The 24093-nt window shown below is 36.8% G+C and overlaps 1 protein-coding gene across 2 annotated transcripts in view; it reads left to right on the top strand.

Annotated features, from left to right (window-relative positions):
• Nucleotides 1–24093, top strand: part of nrg3a (neuregulin 3a) — a 378026-nt gene that overhangs the window by 327892 nt on the left and 26041 nt on the right. For both annotated transcript variants that reach the window (XM_079843453.1, XM_079843452.1), the window contains exons 4-5: nucleotides 15334–15360; nucleotides 23122–23224. In XM_079843453.1, the coding sequence (XP_079699579.1) occupies nucleotides 15334–15360; nucleotides 23122–23224 (130 nt within the window). The remainder of the gene's footprint in view (nucleotides 1–15333; nucleotides 15361–23121; nucleotides 23225–24093) is intronic.

Here is a 24093-nt window from a genome sequence, read left to right as displayed (position 1 = left end):
TATGATTTTTTTTTTTCATTGTGTTGAGTCTACAAGATCAAAATCTCCTGGATACGGATTCATTTTTGCTGTAGTTAAAGTTAAAGTAAGATAACTTTCTTGATCTTATCAGTTATCCTTTTGATGGAAAGACATGCACACTATAAAGGCACATAGGACGGGATAAAAGGTTTCCTCTTAAAACATCTGAGATGTTGGGCCAGATTTACAAAACAGATTACCACACATTAAATGTTAGTTTCTGCCTTTTGACAAAAAAAAAAAAAACTATAAATATAATAAAATGGATAATTTTAGTACATTTTACTCTGACTGAAATGGTAACTTTTTTAGTCAAGCATTGTTTGTGTCCAGAGCCATATTATGCTGCTTAGAATATTATAATATTATCTTCCCCTTCAAGACTTTTGCACTTTGATTTACTGAGGGTTTCAAAATTTTCTCAAAGTCTTAGATAAATATTTATCTCGGACACCTCGTCGTTTGATTTCGTCAGAGCAAAAAGTGCATGTGATTTAATCGGGTGTCTATTTTCCTTTCATCATCACACAAGCTGGACAAGGAGGCAAATGCAGTATTGTTGGGGCAACACACGAATGGATTGCATTCTCTAGAGCCAATTTACCTTACCGCTTGGGAAAGTATAACACACAAGCGTAAAGGGAAATTTTATATTAATTGCTGCAATTCATCTGTTTTGACCCAGTGCAATTCTGCGTGTTGACACTTGTAAAATATTTATCCAGGTCTGAGGTAATACTTCCGGATGGGGCATTTCCAGTGAGATATAGATCTTGACAGCACACCTCATAATGAAGAATATGTGGATTGTATGCTAACTTCCACTGCATATTGTCACAGGGCTCTCTACATTATAGTCTCCTTGGAAACCTGCCATGTAGGCAGGGTTACAAGGGCTATTTTTCTTCTTTGCGTACCTTGGCTGAGAATAGCATGCATGTAGCGAAGCTAATTTTTAACCTGTTGAGCTTCTATTAGCTACCTGCCTGAAGACGGTCATCTTTTTGCATTTTCCTATGATAACTCAATTTAGCATCCATCTGGCATCAATTCAGACGAATGTCAGGAGTGCTCAATGCATCTGATTTACAGCAATCATGTACGACATGATTTATGCACTCAGGGTTTAATACACATCGCCACTTTGTGCCGTGTACATTTCTATTCTGCTTGATTGACAGCGACCTATTAGCTCTCAATTTCACGCGTCTCTGAAGGGACCTGCTGTTTATTTGTGGAGTTATCTGTTTGTTATTGTTACTTTGAGAGCCTCCTTCTAATTTCAAAGCTTTACCAGAGCAGATCCCTCATTTTGGTTGCCCAGATTCCCTGCTGATCACAATGTCTGTTTACTGAAAAGTGAGTCGGTGGTTATTAGCAGTCTCTTTGTGATGATGGCTCTGCCAGAGGCAGCAGGTGAGAGGGGGTAAGTAATTGTCAGACTTGCTGATTAGAGTGGGTTTTCACAGCCTTTGGGCTCCTTATATTTGAACGATTTTGGCTACAAGAGCTTCTTGTCATTTCAGCCTCTCCTTCTAGATGACAGTGTTATTGGCCTTTTGTAACTTTTAATTTAAAGGGCAAGGCACAGACATGATTAGTTATCAAAGACAGTGGCATCATGTTCATGCGAGATTCACTGTGCCGCAAATTATGTAAATTGAGCCGATATAATTTCTCTGTAATCATCAGGAAATGTCACCCACTTGCTATTAGAGGTGGAAATCTTTAGATAGCTTGTGATTCGATTCAATTTTTGTAGTGTCAAATGGACTTATATTTTTCCCATTGAAATGAAGTTTGTACCTGTAACAACTTCTCCAAGTGCTGCAGGTTCTTGCCAAATTATATCAAAATTTTCGGTTCAGTGTAAATGAAATGTCATACCAGAGCATCATATGGGGCAGTCGTGGCCTAATGGTTAGCAAGTCAGACTGGCAACCTGAAAGTCACAGGTTTGAGTTTCAATACTGGCAGGAAACAACTGAGGTGCCCTTGAACAAGGCACCTAACCCCCAATCGCTCCCCACCGCTGTGTGGTACGGCTATGGGTTTCCATGCTTGGCCTTCGCTTCACATCACTTATAATCATCATTGTCAGTCAAGTGGCTTAGCATGAGAATGATCTACATTCAAGGTATTTTATTATGTCCCACGATTGTGATTTGTGTAAATAAAGTTATTCCCTTTAAAATATAGAATTAATGACAAAGAACATTGTGTTTGGTTGTTGCCTTTAAGATGTTAAATCTCATTCTGCCTTTTTATATTTGACTGTTTAACATATCTGAAGGCTTAAAGCACACCTTTCTATGTATATTCCATTGCAATAGTGCCCTCTGTGCTGTCAATTCTGAGTTTTGTGTGTTTCAAAATGCAATTCTGTATATAGAAATGTTGTGGCTCAATCCAGAATTGCATGATGAATCGTTGAATTGATTGAAACTATCCCAAAAAGTTTAAAGTATCAAGTTCACTTTGTACCTAACACTCTCTTCTTGTCTCGTCTCATCTGTTCGTGATTTCACACACATCTGCGTCTTTTCAGATCTGTCTGTGCTGGCAGACATCCTCTTCTCATTTCACAGTGCTGGGCTCTGTCAGTACGCGAGCCTCCTTAGTGTCTAAACATTATGAGGCTCTCCTTTAATAATTCTTCCTAAGCCTCTCAATCTCCCCAGCGACCCTTAGTCTGTCAGTCAGCCTTGTAGGCATCCTCTCCTCACCTTTATTCGCACGCCATGAGCACTTCAGTGTTATTACCCATAATGCCCTGGGAGGAACACAGCATCAACCTTACAATGAGAAACAATGGGGAGCTGAGATAGTGCTGACAGGTACAGTTTGTCTGGTGGTTCATAAAAGACTTCTGTAACTCGGATGTAACATGAATAGCAAAGGAAAGTAAAGACAGAAGGGAAGGGAGGAGAAAAGGACAGTAATTGGTTCAATCCTGCTGCGTCTGTCCACCAGCTGTCTCAGCATATCCAATGATCATTTCCACCTCAGAATACTGGACAAACTTTGCTATTACACTTGTAATGGCAGCTGTTATGGCAAGTGTCTCTTTGTTTTATGCTTAAACTGATGGTAATACTAACCACGAAGTGAGAATAAAGGTCACAGTTGCACTTCAGCATAAGATGTTATGCTCGTATGGCTTAAATGGTCGTGATGAAAATTGATATCTTAATGGCTCATTCTATCGCATTTGAAGAGACTGAGAGCGTCTAGTATCCTCGCTCAAACACATATACTCCAGTGATTATATCAAGTGTGAGCAAGCTGTACTTGCTTCTAACTTTGTTTGCTCACACTGGAGAACAACTTACATAGACAGCCTGTGTTTTTTAATATAACTCGAAGTTTTCTGTGGACAAACTTGTGGTCGAGGCTTTTGAAAGTATCGTAGCGTAGAAGTTTAAACCTGACCTATTGCTTTCCGTAGATTCCTATGATTCCAAATCATTTTTACTCATCCATATCCTTGGTATAGATCTGGTTGGACATGACCTATGAGCCACAGAGAGACCGTTTTGCACTCACTGTAGTCATTATTCATGAGTGTCGAGATCCCATGGCCCTGCCTGTTCTCATCCCATACAGCTGTCCAATTTAGACATTGCTTTTTTCCTGTCTGGGTCATCCACTGGTATGTCATGGAACTGTCTCAAATGCTTGTGAAAAGATCCTAGAGACCGATTTAAGCCTTAGGCAACTAAATTGATGAGTCACCCATATCCAGTCTGCCACAAAAAGGTGGATGTGAGTCAATCCTTAAGGTGTGTGTGTGTGTGTGTGTGTGTGTGTGTGTGTGTGTGTGTGTGTGTGTGTGTGTGTGTGTGTGTGTGTGTGTGTGTGTGTGTGTGTGTGTGTGTGTGTGTGTGTGTGTGTGTGTGTGTGTGTGTGTGTGTGTGTGTGTGTGTGTGTGTGTGTGTGTGTGTGTGTGTGTGTGTGTGTGTGTGTGTGAGTGTGTGTGTGTGTGTGTGTGTGTGTGTGTGTGTGTGGTCCAGGTAAACCCTATATGTTATGAGGACTAAATGTCCCCACAAAGATGGCAATATCCAAAATCCGTGTACGTATGGAGACGTTCTTTTGGTCTTCAAGAGTAAAATCATTATGTCTATGTAATGTCCCCATAAAACATGAAAACACAACGTGTGTGTGTGAGTATTTTGAAAGAGAAGAGCAGATAAAGTGCTGTTTGACATTAGACCCTGAATGACTGGAGGGTATTGCAGGAGTCCACCTGCAAAGCTGACTCATCAGTTTTAGTGAACTTTCAGTGAACTTTTTTTATTAGGTCTCTAACTTGAACGTTAATAGGATCTGTTGTTCACACAACTTGTAGATAAAATCCTGACAGTCTTCATGAAATAAAATTAGCGCTGCAGGTGCTTTCTACTTCAGTGTATCTGTTTGGAATTGGATGAAGAAAATGTTTACCAGTAATGGCATTCAATAATTTCTGAGGCAGACGCTTTCAACCTTGGGGTCACAACCCCACATGGACTCACCAGAGTTGCTGATGGGGTCTCAGGAGATTTTTAGGAATTCTATTTGTTGTATATTTTAAGAAGTTTTTAGCACAATCTTTGCAGTAGGCTAGACCTGTACTATACTATTCAAAAAGAGTTCATTGAATTTAAACCATTCATTTAAAGTCGGCATTAAACGGAAGTAGCCCCCTTTTGTGGCTTATATCTGAGTGAAATGGCTTCTGGAATGAGAAAAATATAGGACGGGATTTGATTTTGTCCTTGTGGAATAGTTAGGCATTTCAAACTAAATGGAGGGAGTCCGTTCTGTAGAATATTTAGTCCCCCACTCCACGAGGCACACATGAAGAGAACAGACGTCATTTCGCGGCAATGGGGAGGTTAACGTTTTTAATTAAGATTATGAGGGCGTATTAATTTAAAAAAAATAATGATGTGCACAGATAAATTATTTATTATAAGATATTATTACTTTATTACTGCAAAATTCTGTAAAAATAAGGTGGTGACTTTCATGTCATTAATGTTATTGGGGTTATGGGGACATAATGTCACCACAAAGATGGCAGTATCTAAAATTCTTGTCCTTGTAGGGACACTTTTTGGTCCCCATGAGGAAAATAGCTTATAAATAATGCTAAGTGATGTGTTTTTTTTTATGTAAAAATGCAGAAAGTTTTGTGTGATGGGTAGGGTTAGGGGACAGAATATACAGTTTGTACAGTATAAAAATCATTATCTATGGATTGTGTGCATGTGCGTTTGTGTGTGTGTGGTCGTGTAGGCCTGGATGCAAAGATCAAAACACACCACCTCACAAAGTGCAAAATAAGATGAATATGCATAAGTGTCACTGACTGAACACCCTTAAGCTGTGTGTACCGTTTGCTAGCACTTATTTGTGTGAAGCAGGATTTAGCTATCTTGTTTGCATTTCATTGCAGGACCAAATATTGTTCCAAGTTGGATAGAACAGCGGAGATGGGATGAATACGTTTTTAATTATCGTGTCAGACATTGACAAGCTGCAGCGCGACACACAACCCTCAATCCTCCCATTAGACAGGATGAGTGCCAATGAAGGGATGCCCAAATGATTTGTTACAGTTACAGAGTCAATAATTATAAAATTGGCAAAATGTCTTCTCATTTTTAACAACACAATTTGCTGTCTGTGAAATCTTAGTCTATAGCTTAATGCTGTGACATGGGTAAGGTGGGTTGGGAGGCCGTATGCATCTTGGAACCTAAAAAATGGGTCATGGACCTAAAAAGGTTGAGAACCCCTTAGAAATATTTCACTAGAATGTGTTTGCATCTGGTGTGAAAAAGCTTTTTTGTCAGTTTTTACACTTCCACTACCTCTTTCTCTCTGTCATCCTTTATATATCACAGTTGTTCTGTCTCACTCTCTCTTTTTTTGGAGATGTGTGAGATTTGGTGGTTTTCTCAGTGAAAGCAGGTTGGGGGTATTGGGTGAACATTGTGTCTGGCCTTTCTGAAGCTTAGTTTAATCTCTGATTTGTAAAGCAGGGTGGCAAAACACTTTCGCTGTCCAGCTGTGACCGCTCAGCCAGGCCAGCGTGACCATTTCTGATATTTTTCACTTCTAATTATTGTTTGTATTAGAGAAAAGGGCAAGGAAATCTAACAACATGAGAGTTGTTTTTTTTCCTTCTTCTTCTGTGTTTTATTTGTTAGTTGATTATGATTGTAAAACTGTACATAGCTGTGTTTTTACCAGCAGGCTTTCTTTGTGTGATGAGAGCTGATTCCATGTCCCAGAAGTCTCATATAAGTTGGTATAATGGCAGACATTGAATAATGCAACTAGATATCACAGATCTAAATGGACAGATTTGATACTGTTACCATACCCCAATATAAGTGGAACAGCTTATTTTGTACTTATACTTTAGTTATCCAGAAATGGTGCTGAAGATATAGTTAAGTATATTTGATTGTGCTAAAGTGGAACTATTTCACGGATACTTTAGGTACTCTTTAAATATCTTGCACTTAAAGACTGATATTATACCGTGATCATACTTTAGGTTTATTATAACCCAAAACTCATTTTAGGCTTAATATTAAGGAATGTGCATTGTGCAATAAAGTACTCCACATGTTTAATTATAATATTTATGTCAGAGTCTCAAGCGACATGTCAGTAAATATGTTAATAGGTTTGTAATATACTTTTACTTACTTTTTTTGGTTATAAACAAGCTGCAGGATTATGAGCAAATAAGACTATTATTGAATTTCCACTACTTATGAGAAGGAAGCAGCTTTATGGAATGTGGAAATATTTGATTAGCCTTTGTTATCCATTTACTGTTAGAGATTGGTAGTAGTTTGATTGTAATTTTTGATATTCCCCAAAACGGCTGATATGGAGCAAAAGCGGTATAATAAGACTTGTGTTCCGCGTCATTCATTCATAAAAAATTCTAGTCTATTATGCCGCAACTTCTGCTTTAAAAGTCCATGCGTGTTCATTGAATTCACTGAATTCTCTTGCCGGGATCTGGAGGTTAGATGGAATTTTGACGGCAAGGTTCTATCGGACTGTTATGCGGGAGTCGCACCGAAGAATACATTTTTCCTGCATTAATGCTCTTTTTGAATCTTTCTGCTAGAACTAAAAACGACCACATTGCTTGCTTTGGAGCAGGAGCCCAACTGGACATCTGGAGTCTTCAGACCATCTTAAAGATATCCATTGCATTATCCATTAATAATCCACTGCCTAGAGAAGGAGAGGACTGGAGGGAGTGATGAGATAAAGACCAGGGGTGACCTTTGTGTAAGGAAGAGAGAGAAAAACTGTTTAATTTCTTGACAACATGTCATCTTTATGAGGAAACCCACAATTTATCATGATGGAGAATTTGTGAATGAGCAAACATTCGAACATTGCAATTCATTGCAATTGTGCTCACATTTAGTCTGGTTGTAATATTAGAATTTGTATTGTATTATGCACAGTATTATTCCCCACTGATGAATAATCACTAGTCTGTAACATTTTATCTCGTGTTAATCTATGCATTGCTGCCTAAGCTTTTATTGTATCTCCAAATCTACAACTAATTAATGTTGGGCTAAAACATTCTGGTTGCGAGGAGCATTGAGTATTCCAGAGATGAACAACTGAATGACTGCTCAGGGCGCTTTCTCTACTTTAGATGTGAATCTAAACTGATTCTACTGCCATGGCAATCTCAAAGCCACCCACTCATATGTGAAAACTCACATGCACATATGCATCCAAAACTCATCCAGGCATTGACTCTGAGGTTGTTGGTGTAAGTAAATGGGGTTCAGCTGGTCGTTTGTAGCCTCGGGTGCTCTATGGGTAGGGAGTTTATGGTCTCTGCTGGGTACATTTACATCTTTCTTTTCAGATCAGGAGTGCAGAAATGCATTTAGTTTTGTTTTCAAGGTTCTGCAGCTGAAACCGTCTGTCTTTAGGTAAAGCATTAACATTGAACTAGCAATGAACAGTCGCTCAGTGGGGTCTCATTAAGCCTCATTGAGTTGTATTGCTCAAAGATAAGATTAGATTCTGACACAAACACTGCATAAATCATACTTAAATAAATGTGTTTTATAGATTCAGAGCTATAATTCATGACTTATGGTGCACTGGGAGTCAACCTAGACAGAGAGCTGCCTCAGCTGTTTTTAAAACTCACTTATTCAGTATCTCAGTGAATGATATGTATAGCAAAACATGGCTATCTTTGTGCCCATTGGCATGACAGTTTGTAAAGGTAAAACACAAAGGCAACCACATATTGTTCTGATTACATTCTTCTTTATGAGTGATTTATTTATTTATTCAGGATGTACAGTGGCGTGAATTAATATGTTTTCATTTACATCTGTTCCACACAAACGCTACCATTCAAAACATTTTAGAAATACTTTTTTTTTTTGGAAAGAAGTCTCTTATGCTAAAAATGCTGCGTTCATTTTGATCAAAAATACAGTATAAAAAATAGTAAAACATTTTACTGTGATAATTATTTTTTTCAGATCTCTGAAATAGAAAGTTAAAAACAACATTTACACTGAAACAAAAAATCTATATTTACTTTTGATCATTTTAATGCATCCTTGCAGAATAAAACTACTAATTTCTTAAAAACATGGTAGTGTACCTATTGCAAAAAGCTCTAATATTTATTTTGAAGATTCTAATATATTTTATGCATTCTATTTTATTGTTTTTGAACATTTTGTCAGCATTTATTTTAAATATTCTAATATATTTTACACATTCTATTTTAATATTTTAAATGAACATTCTGTCAGCATTTACTCCCGCTCATTCAAAACCAATATAACATTTTCAAGGATGTTGGTAACCAAACAGTTTTAGTGACCATAAAAAAAAATTAAATTAAAAAAAATTCTTATTTTATGATTATCAGAATATTCTCTTTTCCACTGAAGAAAAAAAGAAATTTTTGGATGAATATCCCTTTAATTTATTTTTGCCTTTTTCATCTCTAAACAAAATCCATAAAGTTTTAGTTTTTTCACTGGTTGTAAATCTTAGTACTTAATTCATGATGGTATTATGGCATTATTATTAGCATTATTGAAAACAGAATTGGCCTATACAGTTGCACTGGAAATATAAAAAATTTAGCGTTACTGTGTAAAGATCACATAGATCCAACCAACCCTCTCAATCACCCATAACATCGAGCAGAAAGGAGCTCAGGGAGTTTGCTGCCATCTGGCTTATGAAACCTTCCATTCAACATCACTTCACCGGGGAATGACAGTGGAGATAAGCAGAACACTTCCAACAGAAAATCAGAGGAAATGCAGTGATGTTTGCTGCCCTGCTTGCTTTGCTGCTTTGTATTTGACTCACAGAACGATCTTCCTTTCTCATCCTATGATCTCATTCGACGTTTCTTTGTGCTTTGCATCTTTTCATTGTGCGCTCGCTTTGTGAGAATGTCTAAAATTGCTGTGAATATCGGTGCAGGCAGTTATCTTTCTATTTACTGTTTCTTTGCTGTGTGAAACAGGCTAGTGTGAACATGTTAGCTCAGACTGGAAGATATGATTCTTTCTAGCTAATGTTTCACTGTAGTCTCTTTTTTCTTTGAGCACATGCTGAAACTTTTAATGAGCGAGCAAGCATTTGTTCAGGTGATACTCAAGATAATGAAAGCAACACCCCACTCAGATATAAAACTATATCTGTAATTCTTTTTCATTCTGTTATATCAAAGTAACTTCTGTTCAAGTGCTGTAGATGTTCTGTTAGATTTCAAATAGCCACATGATGAAATGCTTAAGTTTTTCAAGCAGATTAAAATAAAAGGTTACAATTAGAACCCGAAAAGCATTTTACAGCCTGACAACGTGTCCATACTGTATGTGAGTGGTGCATCACGATGTATTAAACTAAATCGCTCCCATTATAATCAGTTGTGTTGTTTATTCTGGAAGCACCCATTTCTGCATTTCTCTTTTTGAACGCCCACTTTATTTTTCCTGTTCATTCAAAAGTCTCTTATGCTCACCGCATATTTGATCATAAATACAGTAAAAGCAGTAATATTGTGAAATATTGAAATTTAAAATAACTGTTTTCTACTTTAAAATTAAATGTATTCCTGTGATGGCAAAGCTGAATGTTTAGCAGCGATTACTCCAGTTTTTGGCATCTTCAGAAATCATTCTAATAATCTGACGTGGTACTCAAGAAACATTTCTTATTATGAGCAAAGTTGAAAACAGTTGTGCTTACTATTTTTGTGGAAATCGTGATAAATTTTCTTTGATGAATAGGAAGTTCAAAGGAACACTTTATTTGAAATAGAAATCTTGTGCAACATTATAATTTGATTTAATGTCACTTTTGTTCAATTTAATGCATCCTTCCGTGCTGGATAAAATGTGTATATATTCATTTCTGAATCAATTTTTTTTCTGCTGACTGTTACATCAAAGTCAGTTTGTGATGTTTGTGGACTTAAATCATTTTTTTTTTAACCATACAGTATGTATAGTATATGCAGTTGTACCATAAAATTATAATTTATAATAATTATATTGACCTGTTTTTATACTTATGGCTAACTCTTTGACAAAAGTATTCATAGCTATTCACCAATGTTGTTATAGCTGAAATCTGATTCTGAGATGATGTGCAGCTTTGACGCTTAAGACGATGCAGCAGTGGTGGCTTCCTGTGATTCATAACATGTCATAGGAGAACTTTTTACACTTTCACATTTTTATTATATACTGTAGTTCTTTGGGAACCATTTATGTGCTGGTGCTTTAAAGAACCCAGAAACCAAAACACTTCAAAGAACAGTCTTTTTTTTGGTAAAAAAAAAGGGTGACCAGTGCAAAAGCTGAGGTGACAATATTGGACATCACAAAGTATTTGAAGTAAATAATTTAGTCATTGCCATATTCAAGTTACATCTTTACGGTCTAAAAGTGACAGTGTATAAAATTTGGTAAAATGGAACCCACAGGAAAAATGAGTCCATCTTATTTCTGAGAGGGAGATGTCACTGGAGGTGTGTCTGTCTGCTGACAAAATAAAATAAAAATGACAGGGAAGAAATGAAACACCTTCTTACAGTACTTGATTCAGACTCAGGCTTAGTTTACATGCAACCAAATAATCCATTTGTAATCGGATTGACGGCTCAATCGGACTGAAAGGCCTTCATGTAAACACCTTAAATCGATCCGATTGGGCTCGATCTGAATGAAAATTCGATCCGATTGAAAGGGGTGGTTTATTCCTTTTCTAATCCGATTGAGAGGACATATAAACACTTAATTGGATTGAAAAACAAAACTGAAAGGACTGTGCATTTGCAATGATGTAGAAAAAGCATAATGACGTATGATGCGTGGAACGAGCTGTTCTTCCTGTTGAGTAATGTGTCATATAAATGAGTGTCCCATCATTCTAAAATTATCCTTTCACTCAGCGTTTGTGAAGTGGAGCAGATTCTTTTCGGATTCTCATTCACAGACGACAGGTTTTGGGCATGGGGCGAGGCATTTTTACTGCCTGATAAATATAAGCAGCATGGCAAAACAGTTCATATGCTCATTGCCTCCAAATTATGACCAGAAATGGATAAATGTTAAGTCTACTGTTTATAACAAATAAAGAGCCAATGTAGGAATAGTTATTATGTGTGTCAAAAAATCTATTCTGATTTGAAGATTGTGACATATAAACGCACACATCAACCCGATCACTTTAGAGTCCATGTAAACTACATTCAGATTCTTCATTCGGAATGAATTCAGTCCAATTGAAACAAAAGTTGTGCATGTAAACATAACCAGTGTTTGTGTGTGATTTGGGATGTTAGAAGGACACAGTCAAGAACTCTGAAAGACACCCTATCTGCTTGATGAGAGAGAGTGTGAGGAGGATGGTGACATAAATCCCTGCCCCATCCCCCAGCTCCAAGGCTGATTTTATTTTTTGATGAGATGTCAAGTTCTCCATTACAAAGCAAAGATCTTGAAAGGTGTCTTCCTTGAGATAAAACTATATCTTGTGATTGGCAATGTCACAACCCTTTAGCCAAACCCCTTATCAGCTCCTGCAGACCAAAATATTGGAGGTCATGTTCTCGCCATCTGACATTGGACTTTACTAGATGTATTTATTTATTATAGCTCTTAGAATACATCGTTCTGATGGTTCACACATTCTATAGTAGTACTCAAATTAGCAGATTAGCAAATTGACAGAAATTTTCTATTTTGATTATTAAAAAATATAACCAATCGATGGTTAAAAATAACTATTTATTGAACATTAGTTCCTTTCATAATTTTGATGTTGCCTGCTGTTTTATAAATGTAAAGGCCACTAAAAAATATTTATTTTTTACAGGTAATTCTCGTTTTGTTTATGTTTTATGAATTTTGATATATACAGTAAATTATTTATACTGTTTTTCTCTTTATTATGGCAAAGCAACATAATAAACAAACCTGCAGACAACTACAATGGTTGTCAGCCATAAAAAAAAACAGTGTCATAATTCACGGTATTAGTCTGGCAGTATTAGTATTTCTTCTTATTTTGTATAGCACTAAGCCTTAGGATTTACAAGGCATTACAAGGCTATCGGGTGCAATTACATTTAGAAAAAGCGAGCACAATCACCCCACTTCTCCCAGATAGGGAGACAGATACTGCCAAGTTCCAGAAAGAGCGATTATGGTACGATACATACACGAGTCTCATTCTGTAGATTAATGTTTCATCGCTAGCCCTTGTCCCAGGTTGAATTCAGGGGACAGTAGGCACAATTTGAGGCACATTTCCTGTGAACCTGTGGCTGAGGCCATTTAATATGTGTCTTTTTTTCAAGGACAACAAGAAAAGCATCAGTAGCCTTGTCCGTCTTCGTCCCTGTCTCAGGGACACAACTGATCTCAACTGAGATACTGAGTATTATGTAAAAACAGCTATTGAGAACTGTAATATATGAGCCACTTAAAACCTGAATCTTTACGTTTACTCAAGTGGCTGGGCATTTATTCTGAGTAGCCAGTAACAGAAGGTGTGCAATTAGGGTGTTTGAGTCCTTGGTTGTTTTGAGAGCAGTTTAAAATGAGAAAATGTCCCCAAAGGTTCATAGCTTTAAACAAGCAGCTCCAGACAGGTAGAAGGTCTTATTTTTGGCTCCGTCTGCATGTGTGCGTTTGAATAGGGGAAGTAAATGGGCTTGAAACCCCACAGTCTGCACCTGCCTCACAGTCTGTCTTTGCTTACATTATGACATAAAGGCACAGTCACCGCTATACGCTCCAGCCATATCGCTCCCTCACTTTTCCTGGATAGGTCAGAATTGTCGGCACGGATCCAATGATGCAAGAAAGCCCTGTGTTTGTTATGGATGGGAGAGCATCTCACTTGGACCACTCCCAATGTTATGTTATAGAGAGCACGCCTACAGGTTATGTTTATTTCTGTTTTGCATGCTGACAGTTTTTGAGGAGATTGTAAAGGGAATTTGATGAGTTTCTTGGCATTCCCAAACACAGACTCCCAAGGGCAACAACACACATACAGTACATCTTGACTGCAACTACCTTTCCCTTCCAAATTTAACTATGCCATCATTTTCCTGTCAGACTTCAGTTTCAGGTGGGAGATATTAAAATCTTCACACTTGAAGCAACATTGAAGAGTCTTTTACAATCACCCAATGTCTCTGACAGTCAAATTAGCCCAATTTGAAGGCATGCTGAAGAGTAGGAGAAAAGGATGTTATTATAAATAGGAAATGAACTAAAATCTTAGAGTCTGACCAAAGCAGAAATGGTATGTATATTTGTCTTTGTGTAAGAGCATCGCATCTTATCCTACTGCTGTCAACATATTCACAGATCCGCAAGAGATACAGTCTTGTACTCTGACTTCATACTGTTTACTCCACTGCATTAAAGAGAGGCACAAATAAATGTCATGCACTCCTAAATCTGCGACAGAGCATACCTGATGGAGCACAGCTTCCATTCCCTTAGCTCCTGGGAATTCTCTGGCAGAATGAAGATGTATTCCTGAGGTTTGATTAACAGGAGACATTAGAATATGCTGAATCTATTTGCTTGGGGCAGAGTTAAGAATATCATGAAATTAGTGATCGTATCACAACTTAATATCAACTAACATCGTAAATACTTTTTAAATCAGTTCCTTGCTGCAAAAATCTTTTTCTTTCTAAGTATTTGTCTTGTTGTAATGTATGTATTGTTTTCCAGTAAAAAGAAAATCTAAATATCCTTTAAAAAAGTATTTGGACCCACTTTATAATAGCTGGTCTTAACTACTATGTACTAACATTTTAATCATTTGATACAATGCACTTATTGTGTACATACATGTTTTTACATTGTATTTACATAAAAAAAAAATACCTGCATGTTATTACATCTGTAATTACACAGTTGACACTTCCCTTACACCTAACCCTACCCTTAAACTTACCCATCCCACCACACCTGTACCCTAACCCTACCCGTATCCCACCTCAATATCAGCAAAGGTGTTTTGCAATACAATTTGAACACAGTAAGTACATTGTACTTATTTTTTGATGTAAGTACAAAGTAATTAAGGCCACCTAATATAAAGTGGGGCCAAGTATTTTGCCTAAAGTAATATTGAATGGTTTTAATAAATTATTTGTGGTACCCAGTAGTAGTAGCAGCAAGTTAACTTGTGTTATATTTATACTTAAATATTTTGGTTAGATTTACATTTAAATTGATACATATATACTTAATAATTTTATAATAGTTCATAATTCATACTTGACAACTATTTGCCAGTGTGGTAGGGGAAAGAATATATACAAAATATATTTTATGAAGAAAATTCTTATCTTGTATAATTTTACTTTTCAAGTAAATGTATATTGTTTTAAAGAAAACAGGGAAACAGGGCAAAAAATAATTTTCTTTTTGCAGTGCTGGTGTATGCTGGTCCTCATTCTGATCCAAAGCAAAGGAGTGCTTCATGCATATCAAGAGTTTGTGAATGAACTGCAGATATTGATCCACAATTAGAGATGGAAGTGGTTCATGGTAATATTTAATCTGCTAACCTTTTTGACCAAGCTGTACACTATCACAAGGCTCTTTTGTAAATGGTAACCCACAATAACTGTATTGATAATAGAATGCAAACAATGAGTTCTTACATCTTCTTTTTCTCTCTCCTCTTTTCCCTCCCTCCCTCCTCCTTCACCGCTGCCCTCGTCTATCTTCGCTGGAGCAGTGGATCACTTGGGCATTGAGTTCATGGGTAAGAAAAAGAAAGCGCTTTCTTATTGGCACAGCCATGAATCATGCTTAGAGAGTTTATTTGAGCCGTGGTGGTTGTGTATCTGCTTTGTGCAGTCGTGCCTCTCTTTTCATTGCATGTGTTTGAATGTGAACGTTCCTGTTATCTCTTTTGACTGTGCACTGTATGTGGGCTAAAATGTTGTTTTCCCTTCTTGACTCCTCACAACAAACAGCTTCTATAAAGATGCCCCCAGAGTCATCACAAATGCTTTCCCATTTATAGAGATAGTAATATCTGAAGCATAAGTCTGCTTCATTCACATTTGACTGGACGAGAATTTGCCTGATCTTAGAGTTATTTGAATTATCTACCAAAGAATTGTGGTGCAGACACATGCAATCAAACCTAGTTTTGTATCAAATAACCACTCAGTGCACTTAGTCTAGTGTGTGGTCAGAGATTAGTAACAGAGAGCAAATTATAAATGCACACTGTTGAGATCATAGGTGCTTTTCATTTGCTCTCAAACTGATCTCTCCTCTCCTCCAATCACTCACCTGCATTCCACTGCAAAATTCGAATGCTCTTTGGTCTCCTTGGAAACGGCATTGAAATGTTGAGAGGACAGTGACAGGAGACAGTGAGAGTGAATTCATTTTGTTGGCACAGTTTCAGAGGTAACAGGCTCACTGTCTTTACCACATATTCGTGTTTAATAAAAATGTTGTGTAGACTAAATGTTGAGTTCTGTAAAATAATATGCAATACTGAATATGTGTATTTTGCCCAAAAACACAATTATCTGCTTTGCATCAATTAATTCAGATTCTGTTTTAGACCATATTTAGGGGCATTTCATATAACTATAATTTGACATGATCTCGTGCCTTAGAGCGATAAATATCTATCAGTATTTTGATTATAGTGCTTGGAAGATTCCCAGAGCGGTAGATCGATGGGTGACTGAGGGTAACAGGCAGATGAATTTTGTTCACGTTGATTTTCAATTTCCATTGTGAGGCCTATAGCACGCCTCTTCCAGAAGGTTTCTGATTGAGAGTAGACAGTGCTTTGCTCACTTTTATATCTGGATTTCGATTGTTTTTTTTTATTGTTTTTATTTTCATCCAACCAAACTCTACAAGATAGATGCACTCACTTCTGTCAGCACACTTGTATACAAGTTGGTATACAACTGATTTCATCACGTTAATTACTGAACTCGTACTTTCGCAGAGCTCAACAAAAGACTTAAGATATAGACAGTCTATACATATTCATATGAATGGGTCCAGCCTGAAAAATTCATTTTTTCTTGTCATCATTTAGTTTAGAAACAAAATTTATGAGACAGTTGTTGTCAGATTTCCAGCCCAGGCTCATTAGAAAAATGCAATCAAGTTTCGCGACAGTTTCAAAGTGAAATGTCCAGTGAGTGGTGCTAAAAGCTTTAGTTTAGTTTTTTTTCTGGAACAGATGAACGTGAATCTGGGAAAAAAAAAAACATTTTATTACGTTGGTTTTTGTACGTATCACTGCAGTTCTGAATTGAAATGTCCTGTGAGTGGTGCTAAAAGCTTAAATGCTCCATCCCGTTAAATAATGCACACCTACACTAAACCCTAAACCTACCCGATAGTGTTAACAAAAGCAAATGTGACACAAATGCAATTGTAACCATGCCATTTTAGCTTGTGTTCTCTTTTTTCGTGACTTGTCTTTCACGGGATTCGTACCCGAGCTCTCAGCATTGCAAGTACAGTACCAGCTGAGTTACCAAGCAAGCTTGGTATGTCAGAAAAGCTGAACATATGGAGCTGGTTAAGTGATGCAAACTCCAAAATTTATTTGTTTACAAATCATGCACTATGGTAAACATTTTTTTTTGAGGTCATAACATAATATTGTGCAAGGAGCTGCATGAAAACAAGTCATTGATCCGTAATCTGCCCCTGTAATCAAGTGTGTATGACAACAATAAAAAAACGCTTGCTGTTTTACTGCCTCTAGTGTTAATTTCTGTTGGAAACTGCAGTGATATGTACGTATTGGTACGTATTTTGCATTTTGAAAAAATGTTGCCCAAGTTTTTCCAATGAGACCAGGTTGCACAGATTTCATTGGTAATTTCAAATATGAAATGTAATCATAAGCTTGGTGAACAACTTTGGAGAATTTGATGTTTCCCCATTCAAAGAAATAGGAGCTGCAATTGCATGGCTGAAAAAAGCTGCCCATGGGGCTTTTCAAAGATGGCCGCCGAGTGAAATGACTTGTTTAACAAGTTTAACACACTTGTTTAACAAGTGGCTTTTCCTCGACGGCTCAGTTTGAAGTTCATTTCATTTTACCCAAAAATAAAAAATATTTTTTTTCTTCTGCAGAACACAAAAGTATATATTTTGAAAAATCTGACTGACAGTCTATGTCTATCTGTCTGTCGATCTGTCTTTTTATCTATCTTTGCATCTACATGTCTATCTATCTATCTATCTGTGCATCTGTCTGTCTGCCTTGTCGAATTCTGAGTCATTGAGTCAACAACAAAGGGAGCACTTTACAATTTTAGACGTCATGGGTATGCATGAATGTAAGCCACAAGACCAGATGAAGTCTGTCATTTGAGTCAGGACCTAAGTGTTTTGATTCTGCCATCTTAAAAAAGAAGATTGTGAAGGCTGAGACATGCTTTCATGCATTGCTTTATCACATACAGCTGTAGGACTCAGCGTGACAGCTTGTTTAAGCCTTCGTTTTAGCATTTGTTTTCTATGTGATGGTTTGATACAGTGGTTGCCATGTACATACTCAGAGCTGTACTTCCTCTTAGCAGGAACGGCAAAGAGTGGACTACATTGATGAAAGAGGGTAGAATGATTCCTCCAAGCCTTTTTAAGACCACACACTGAGCTTGGCTTTCACATTAGTGAGCATGGAGCACATAGGAGAGGAGAGAAGTAAAAGTATAGAATAAAATGAGGGTCCAAGGACATTTTGAAAAGCAAATGTGTTCTAGATTTGCTACAGCCCTGGAAATAAGTTACAACATGAATATACAAAAATCAACATACAATTGCTGGGCTCAATATCAAAGATTTATTTTCTCCCCGCCTTGTTAGTTAGTAGTTAGTAGTACTGAAATGTCCTAGCCCTGCGCATAGTTTCAGAAAGAAAAGAAAACATTATCGCCAGTATTTGCTTAGGTTTCTTTTCTTTTTTTTTTTCTTTATAAAATTTTAAAATTAAAATAATTTTAAAAAATCCAGAGTTTTACCTACTGTCTCAGTGGACTTCCTTAATGCTGAGCTCTGAACTGATATGTGATATTTTCATTTTGTGAATTGAATAGACTGTATGTTTAATTAGGTAACCATGTTGCAATTCATATGTGATGTGTACAGATGGATGATCTACATATCTACTGCTTCTGGGTCAATTCTATGGGGGAATTCACTAAGAATACTAATATCATCATTGGTTTGCCTGTGCTGTCTGAAAGGTTTTTTAGACCCTTTTCACTAAAGGAATTAGTCAAATCAGGTAACAACATAAAACGCCTAAGAAATTTGTGCACTGTGCAATTCCCCATTTGCTATATTTTGGAGGATGCATTAGGATGCTGGGACTGTACAGCATGACTTTTATATATAGGAACAGGAATATATATATAGTGATCTCAGGGGGCATGGGAAGATCTTTTAGGTTGGGGGGGGGGGGGGTCACCACATTTAAACAAGAAACTATATAGAGTCTATAAAACATGTCAAAACTCCACAAAGCACAACAAGCCTATCGGTGAGAACACTCGTTTAAACAGCATACACACCGGGACATTTGACTGCACATCACATTTTTGTCATTATTGATACTGCTTGCAATCGTAATGCAACGGACTGGTGTACGGGACATAAATTAAGCCTTTTAAATAAAAGGGTTATTGTTTACTCTGTCATATAGGCCTACAATAAAAGAGCCTACACAGTGGCAACACAACCTTACACAACACTGAAGGTGCACTTGCGCTCAGGAGTAGAGTGGACAAATTATTTCTACATGCACTGCAACGGTCTCAATATGATGTCACAATCTGCGTGTATATTTAAAAACAATAATTCAACATATGAATATCTGGTATTTAATAGCGCACTTAAAGTGTTTATTACAAATAAATTACCAAATGCTAAAAATGAATAAATGCAAAGGAAAACAAAATGTGTTGCGTTTACAATCCTGTAAATACAGGGAGTGCTGCACCCCTGGATCTTTTACATATAATGAATTTAATTAATACTTCCATGATTACAACAAAATATACACAAATGTCTCTTTTAAATAAAATTTGCAAAGTTTATAGTAAGATGTCAATTATGCTAGGTAAATACTGTAGTGTGTAGCAAGGCCGTAACCATGTCTTGAACATTGGGGGGGACCAATTTTTTTATTTACAGTATAAAGCATAAAGAAACAGAACAGTGAGCGAAATTCTTGGTCTAATTCTAGTTGGGAAATGATCATTTTGGGACTATTTGCAAATATTATTTGCATTAATTTGTGTCAAATATATCGTCAGTCTCGATATTCTTCCCGTTAGTGAATAAATACATAGATCCGCTGTTACCATTTGAATTCCTTAGTGGTCTGGTGGTAGAACTTTTGTAAACCGCGTTGAAGGTTACAGGTTCTAATCTGCCCTCATATAGTTTTTTCTTCTTCATTAAAATAAAAAATGTTCAATGATTGTATATTAAGAGCATGGACACGTTTGTGTGAATTTTGTTTTGTGATTTCACCGGAAAGAATAGAGTCCCCGCAATGGCATTAAGCGATAGATTGATGCGCTTGTCTTTGTGAAGACTGTGAACGAGCCAAAAGAGAACGTAAACCCCGCCTACTTTGATTTTATTGGCCATCTCAATCATTTTGACATTGACGAGGGCCGTTAGACCTGAGGCAGACCAGGTTTAAAATTTAACTTTTAAACCTTTTGTCATTCTGACATACAGAGCGCTGCGTAATGAAGTGCAGGAGAGCAGTACAAAAATGTCAAATATTGGGGGGGGGGGGTCGATTTGGTCATTTCTAATTATTGGGGGGGACTGGTGTGTAGCCTTATTTGCATAGAAAGGATTCATGTTTGCTCTGAAAGAATAATTAATTTACATTTACAGAAATATATTCTATGCTGGATTGTGGGTATTTAAGACACAAGGTTTTGCACTTAAAAGACCCAAATATTAAGTGAATTCTCCTCTGGGTCTTTTTTCATAGTGAACTCGTTGATCATTTTTTGTAGTTAAAAATCTGAAGGGGAAAAAAATGAAATCCTGTATTCTCTGTGAAGATTATGGAAATCTTAAGTGAAACACTGTTATTCCAGGCTGACTATAAGTGTTCAGGTTGTGTGTGTGTGTGAGGGGTTGAACCCTTTGATGTGTCTTTGAGATGCCTGGAGCGCCACTGAAATGTCACTCAGGTCTCTCAATCATTATCAAGTTCAATCATGGTTATCAGTCGAACACGGCTAGCACTGTGCCCTCTAAAAGTGCACACTTAGGTCACACTTACATGGAAACATGCTGAACTCACAACTGTGACTACTGAAGAAAAGAAAAAAATACCGTACTTCTGTTTACTCCCAGGCCTGACAGGTCAGAAAACCAAAAATAGATGAATTGGCTATAGTTGTGTAGTCAAGTGTAAAGTTAAATGGAATACCAAAAAACTGATGCGCTACATTGCTGTCACTCAAGGGTGAGACTTCCATATTGAATTAAATAATGCTTACACATTTTTCATAATATGGATTTAGGAATTTTAAATGAATAAAAAAAAACTAGAGCTTAATAAAACATTTTGTATAAATATTAATAGAACAAGAAAATGGAAAGAAAATTTAAATATGTTTAAAATAATTAATTCAAATCAAAGAAACTGAAATGGTCCATTCTCTTGTCCCATAAAGATTTGTACAAGATGTTTTATTAAGCTCTATTTTTTTTACTTATTTTATAATATATAATACATATTTAATAAAATCTTTATTTATAAGTCTTTATTTCAGTCTTAAAATCTCACAACAGATTATTAAAATTTTCATCGTACAGAGACATGTTTCAACTTAAATATTTCAAAAGCATTGATGATATATGTAAAAGTATGGGCATAAACTAACATAACACCCCACTTTCCCTGCCCATCAGTCTCTTCTCTTTGAGAGGATCAATGATATGTGGATGAGGTAATGTGTAGGAGAGAGCACAGAATGAAGAGAGGATGTGCTAATACATCCCACCTCCTCTTATCTCTTCTCTTCCCTTTTTTTTTACTTTATCCCAGGGTTTCCAGTCACTTTAATTATGTGATGGTGGACATAATGGCATGGGAATAAGTCCATTTGTAAAGCATGAAGGTGATTAAATAATGAAAGCAGGAGAGAAAACCAAACCATGCGTGATTAGCCTCACAAAGATTTGCACTTTCGTTTATTGATCTTTTCTGCGAGTTAGTGGACTTATATGAACCTCTGAACCTTTGGAGATTTTTTTTATTTTTTTCAGACTTAAGTTGGAGAAAAAAGAGCCAAAATTCATGTACCTTTTTGTCAGGTTTTATTCCTAATATATTATTGAAACAATCTTGACTAATAGTTATGTAGTGTCAAGCTGGACTGGTACGCCTATTTCTAATGCATAAAATAACTGTCTGAGGACGTTACCAAAATGGCTACGAAGTAAACTGACTTACCTTAAGGGAGTATAATATTAATTTAGGTGGCCATTATGACTTTACCCTGGTAAAGTCAGTATGAAATGGAAGTTACGATCTTTTATTCCCTATATTGGGATGTACATCTCAATGAAACGGCTTCTCAAACAAGAAAAAAATTAGGACGTGACATGTTTTTGTCTATCGGGCATTGATTGGATCTTTATGCTATTGCTGTGATCTCATGTGAGTGACAGATTGTCCTCGCGTCAGTGAACACATCATCAGAGAAGAGATGAGATGTTGCTGCAAGACGGAGTAAAGTTATTTTGATTAAAGATTACAAGGGAACATGAATTAAAATAAAAAAGATATTCACGGATAAATCATTTATAATAACTACTTCAATATTCTATAAAAATTAGAATTGTCAATTTTGATTTCATGGTAACTAATTTTAACTGTGAGGTTAAAATTGCTTTGAGTCTGACCTTGGAAAGCTGATCTGGTTGTTTTAATTCTAGTCACACTCAAACTTATGTAGTCGACACATTCATTATATTCAGTGCAATGTGAAGTTAGTGGCAGCTCTTGAAGAGTGTTGTGTCTGAGTATAATCTGATTGATTGCCTATTAACAGTTGTGAAGACAAGCGTGATTTACTCTTTCATATGAGAAATGACAGCTGATATTTTTCACACTTTAATAGTGTCCATTTAGGTTTTAACACTTGTCCTGTGCAATCCGTTCCCACAAAAAAACATACATGCGTCTATTACTCGCCTCTTTTCAATTATTTAGTTTCACGACTCCCTACAAGTTACATAGGGTTTTTTCCTGCACTGCAAACTAACATTTTGGAAAATGAAGCTCCCACTAGAGCAGCCAGCCATGTTTTATTCTCTTATTCCTGCCTACCACTATTGCAGCAACAATTTGGTAATGTGCTGCATTCATTGAGAGTGTTTCCCATAGATGTATCTGCATATGCTATGATCTTGCTTTTGTATAACAGCAAATGTTTTTCTCATGTCTCTTCTTGTTTCCTTCCTTTTGTTTGTTTCGTCCCAACAGAGAGCAAGGAGGTGTACAAAAGACAAGTGATGTCTATCACATGTATTGCCATGGGGATCAGCTTTCTAGGCACCCTCTGCATGGCGCTCTACTGTCGGAACAAGTAAGTGGACCTCAGAATTAATCAAAGCTTGAGTTGTTCCCCAGAGCATATCTTTTGAAAGACAAGCACAATATCGCAAGCTTGAGTAAAGAGTGACTGCTGTGGAAACCCAGAAACATAATGACTAGAGGTGGGGACATAATTACTTTATCATAAAGGCACCCACAGCTCTGACCACCTTTCCAACAGGAATGAATTAAAAGAAAAATTGGCCTATGGCATGCTTCGGCCTGCTTTGAATGTGCTACTGGTGGTGCTTTTGCTATTCAGCTTTTATAGGCTTGTTTCAAGTCTTTAATTGAGGCAAATATATTTTACACAATCATTATAGGATCAAGATTTGGATGACTGGAGCTGCCCATTGTCACAAAAGACACAATAGCTCACTGCAGGCAGATACACTATTCATAGTTTTCACGTGACGTCACACACTTCAGGCAAAACAAGGCTTTCCTCCATTGCCAGCCAGTCATTTTTACCAGGTTTGTAGTCTCAATGCAGTAAGACGAAAGTGATATTAGTGTCAAAAACGTACATCTTGTTCACATATTTTTGTTTTAAGATGGAAATTTGACAGGCTTGTGCTGCAGTTCTATGGAATTCTATGGCGGTTTTGCCCTACAAGGCTCTGCGACAGTCACGTGACTGAAAACTATGAATATTGCCAAAAGTATTGGGACACCCCTCCAAATAATTGAATTCAGGTGTTCCAATCACTTCCATTGCCACAGGTGTATACAAATCAAGCACCTTGGTGTAGCAGATCCAGTCATGCACATAAGGAATCTCACACCAGGTGAAGCAGGATAACTTCAAACACCTCCATTTATTGACCCTGAAACATACGTTTCTCTAGTCCAATCTGACGG

Source organism: Gobio gobio, assembly GCF_949357685.1.
Source record: "Gobio gobio genome assembly, chromosome: 18".
Taxonomy (NCBI): Eukaryota; Metazoa; Chordata; class Actinopteri; order Cypriniformes; family Gobionidae; genus Gobio; species Gobio gobio.
This window is presented reverse-complemented; position numbering and strand designations above follow the sequence as displayed.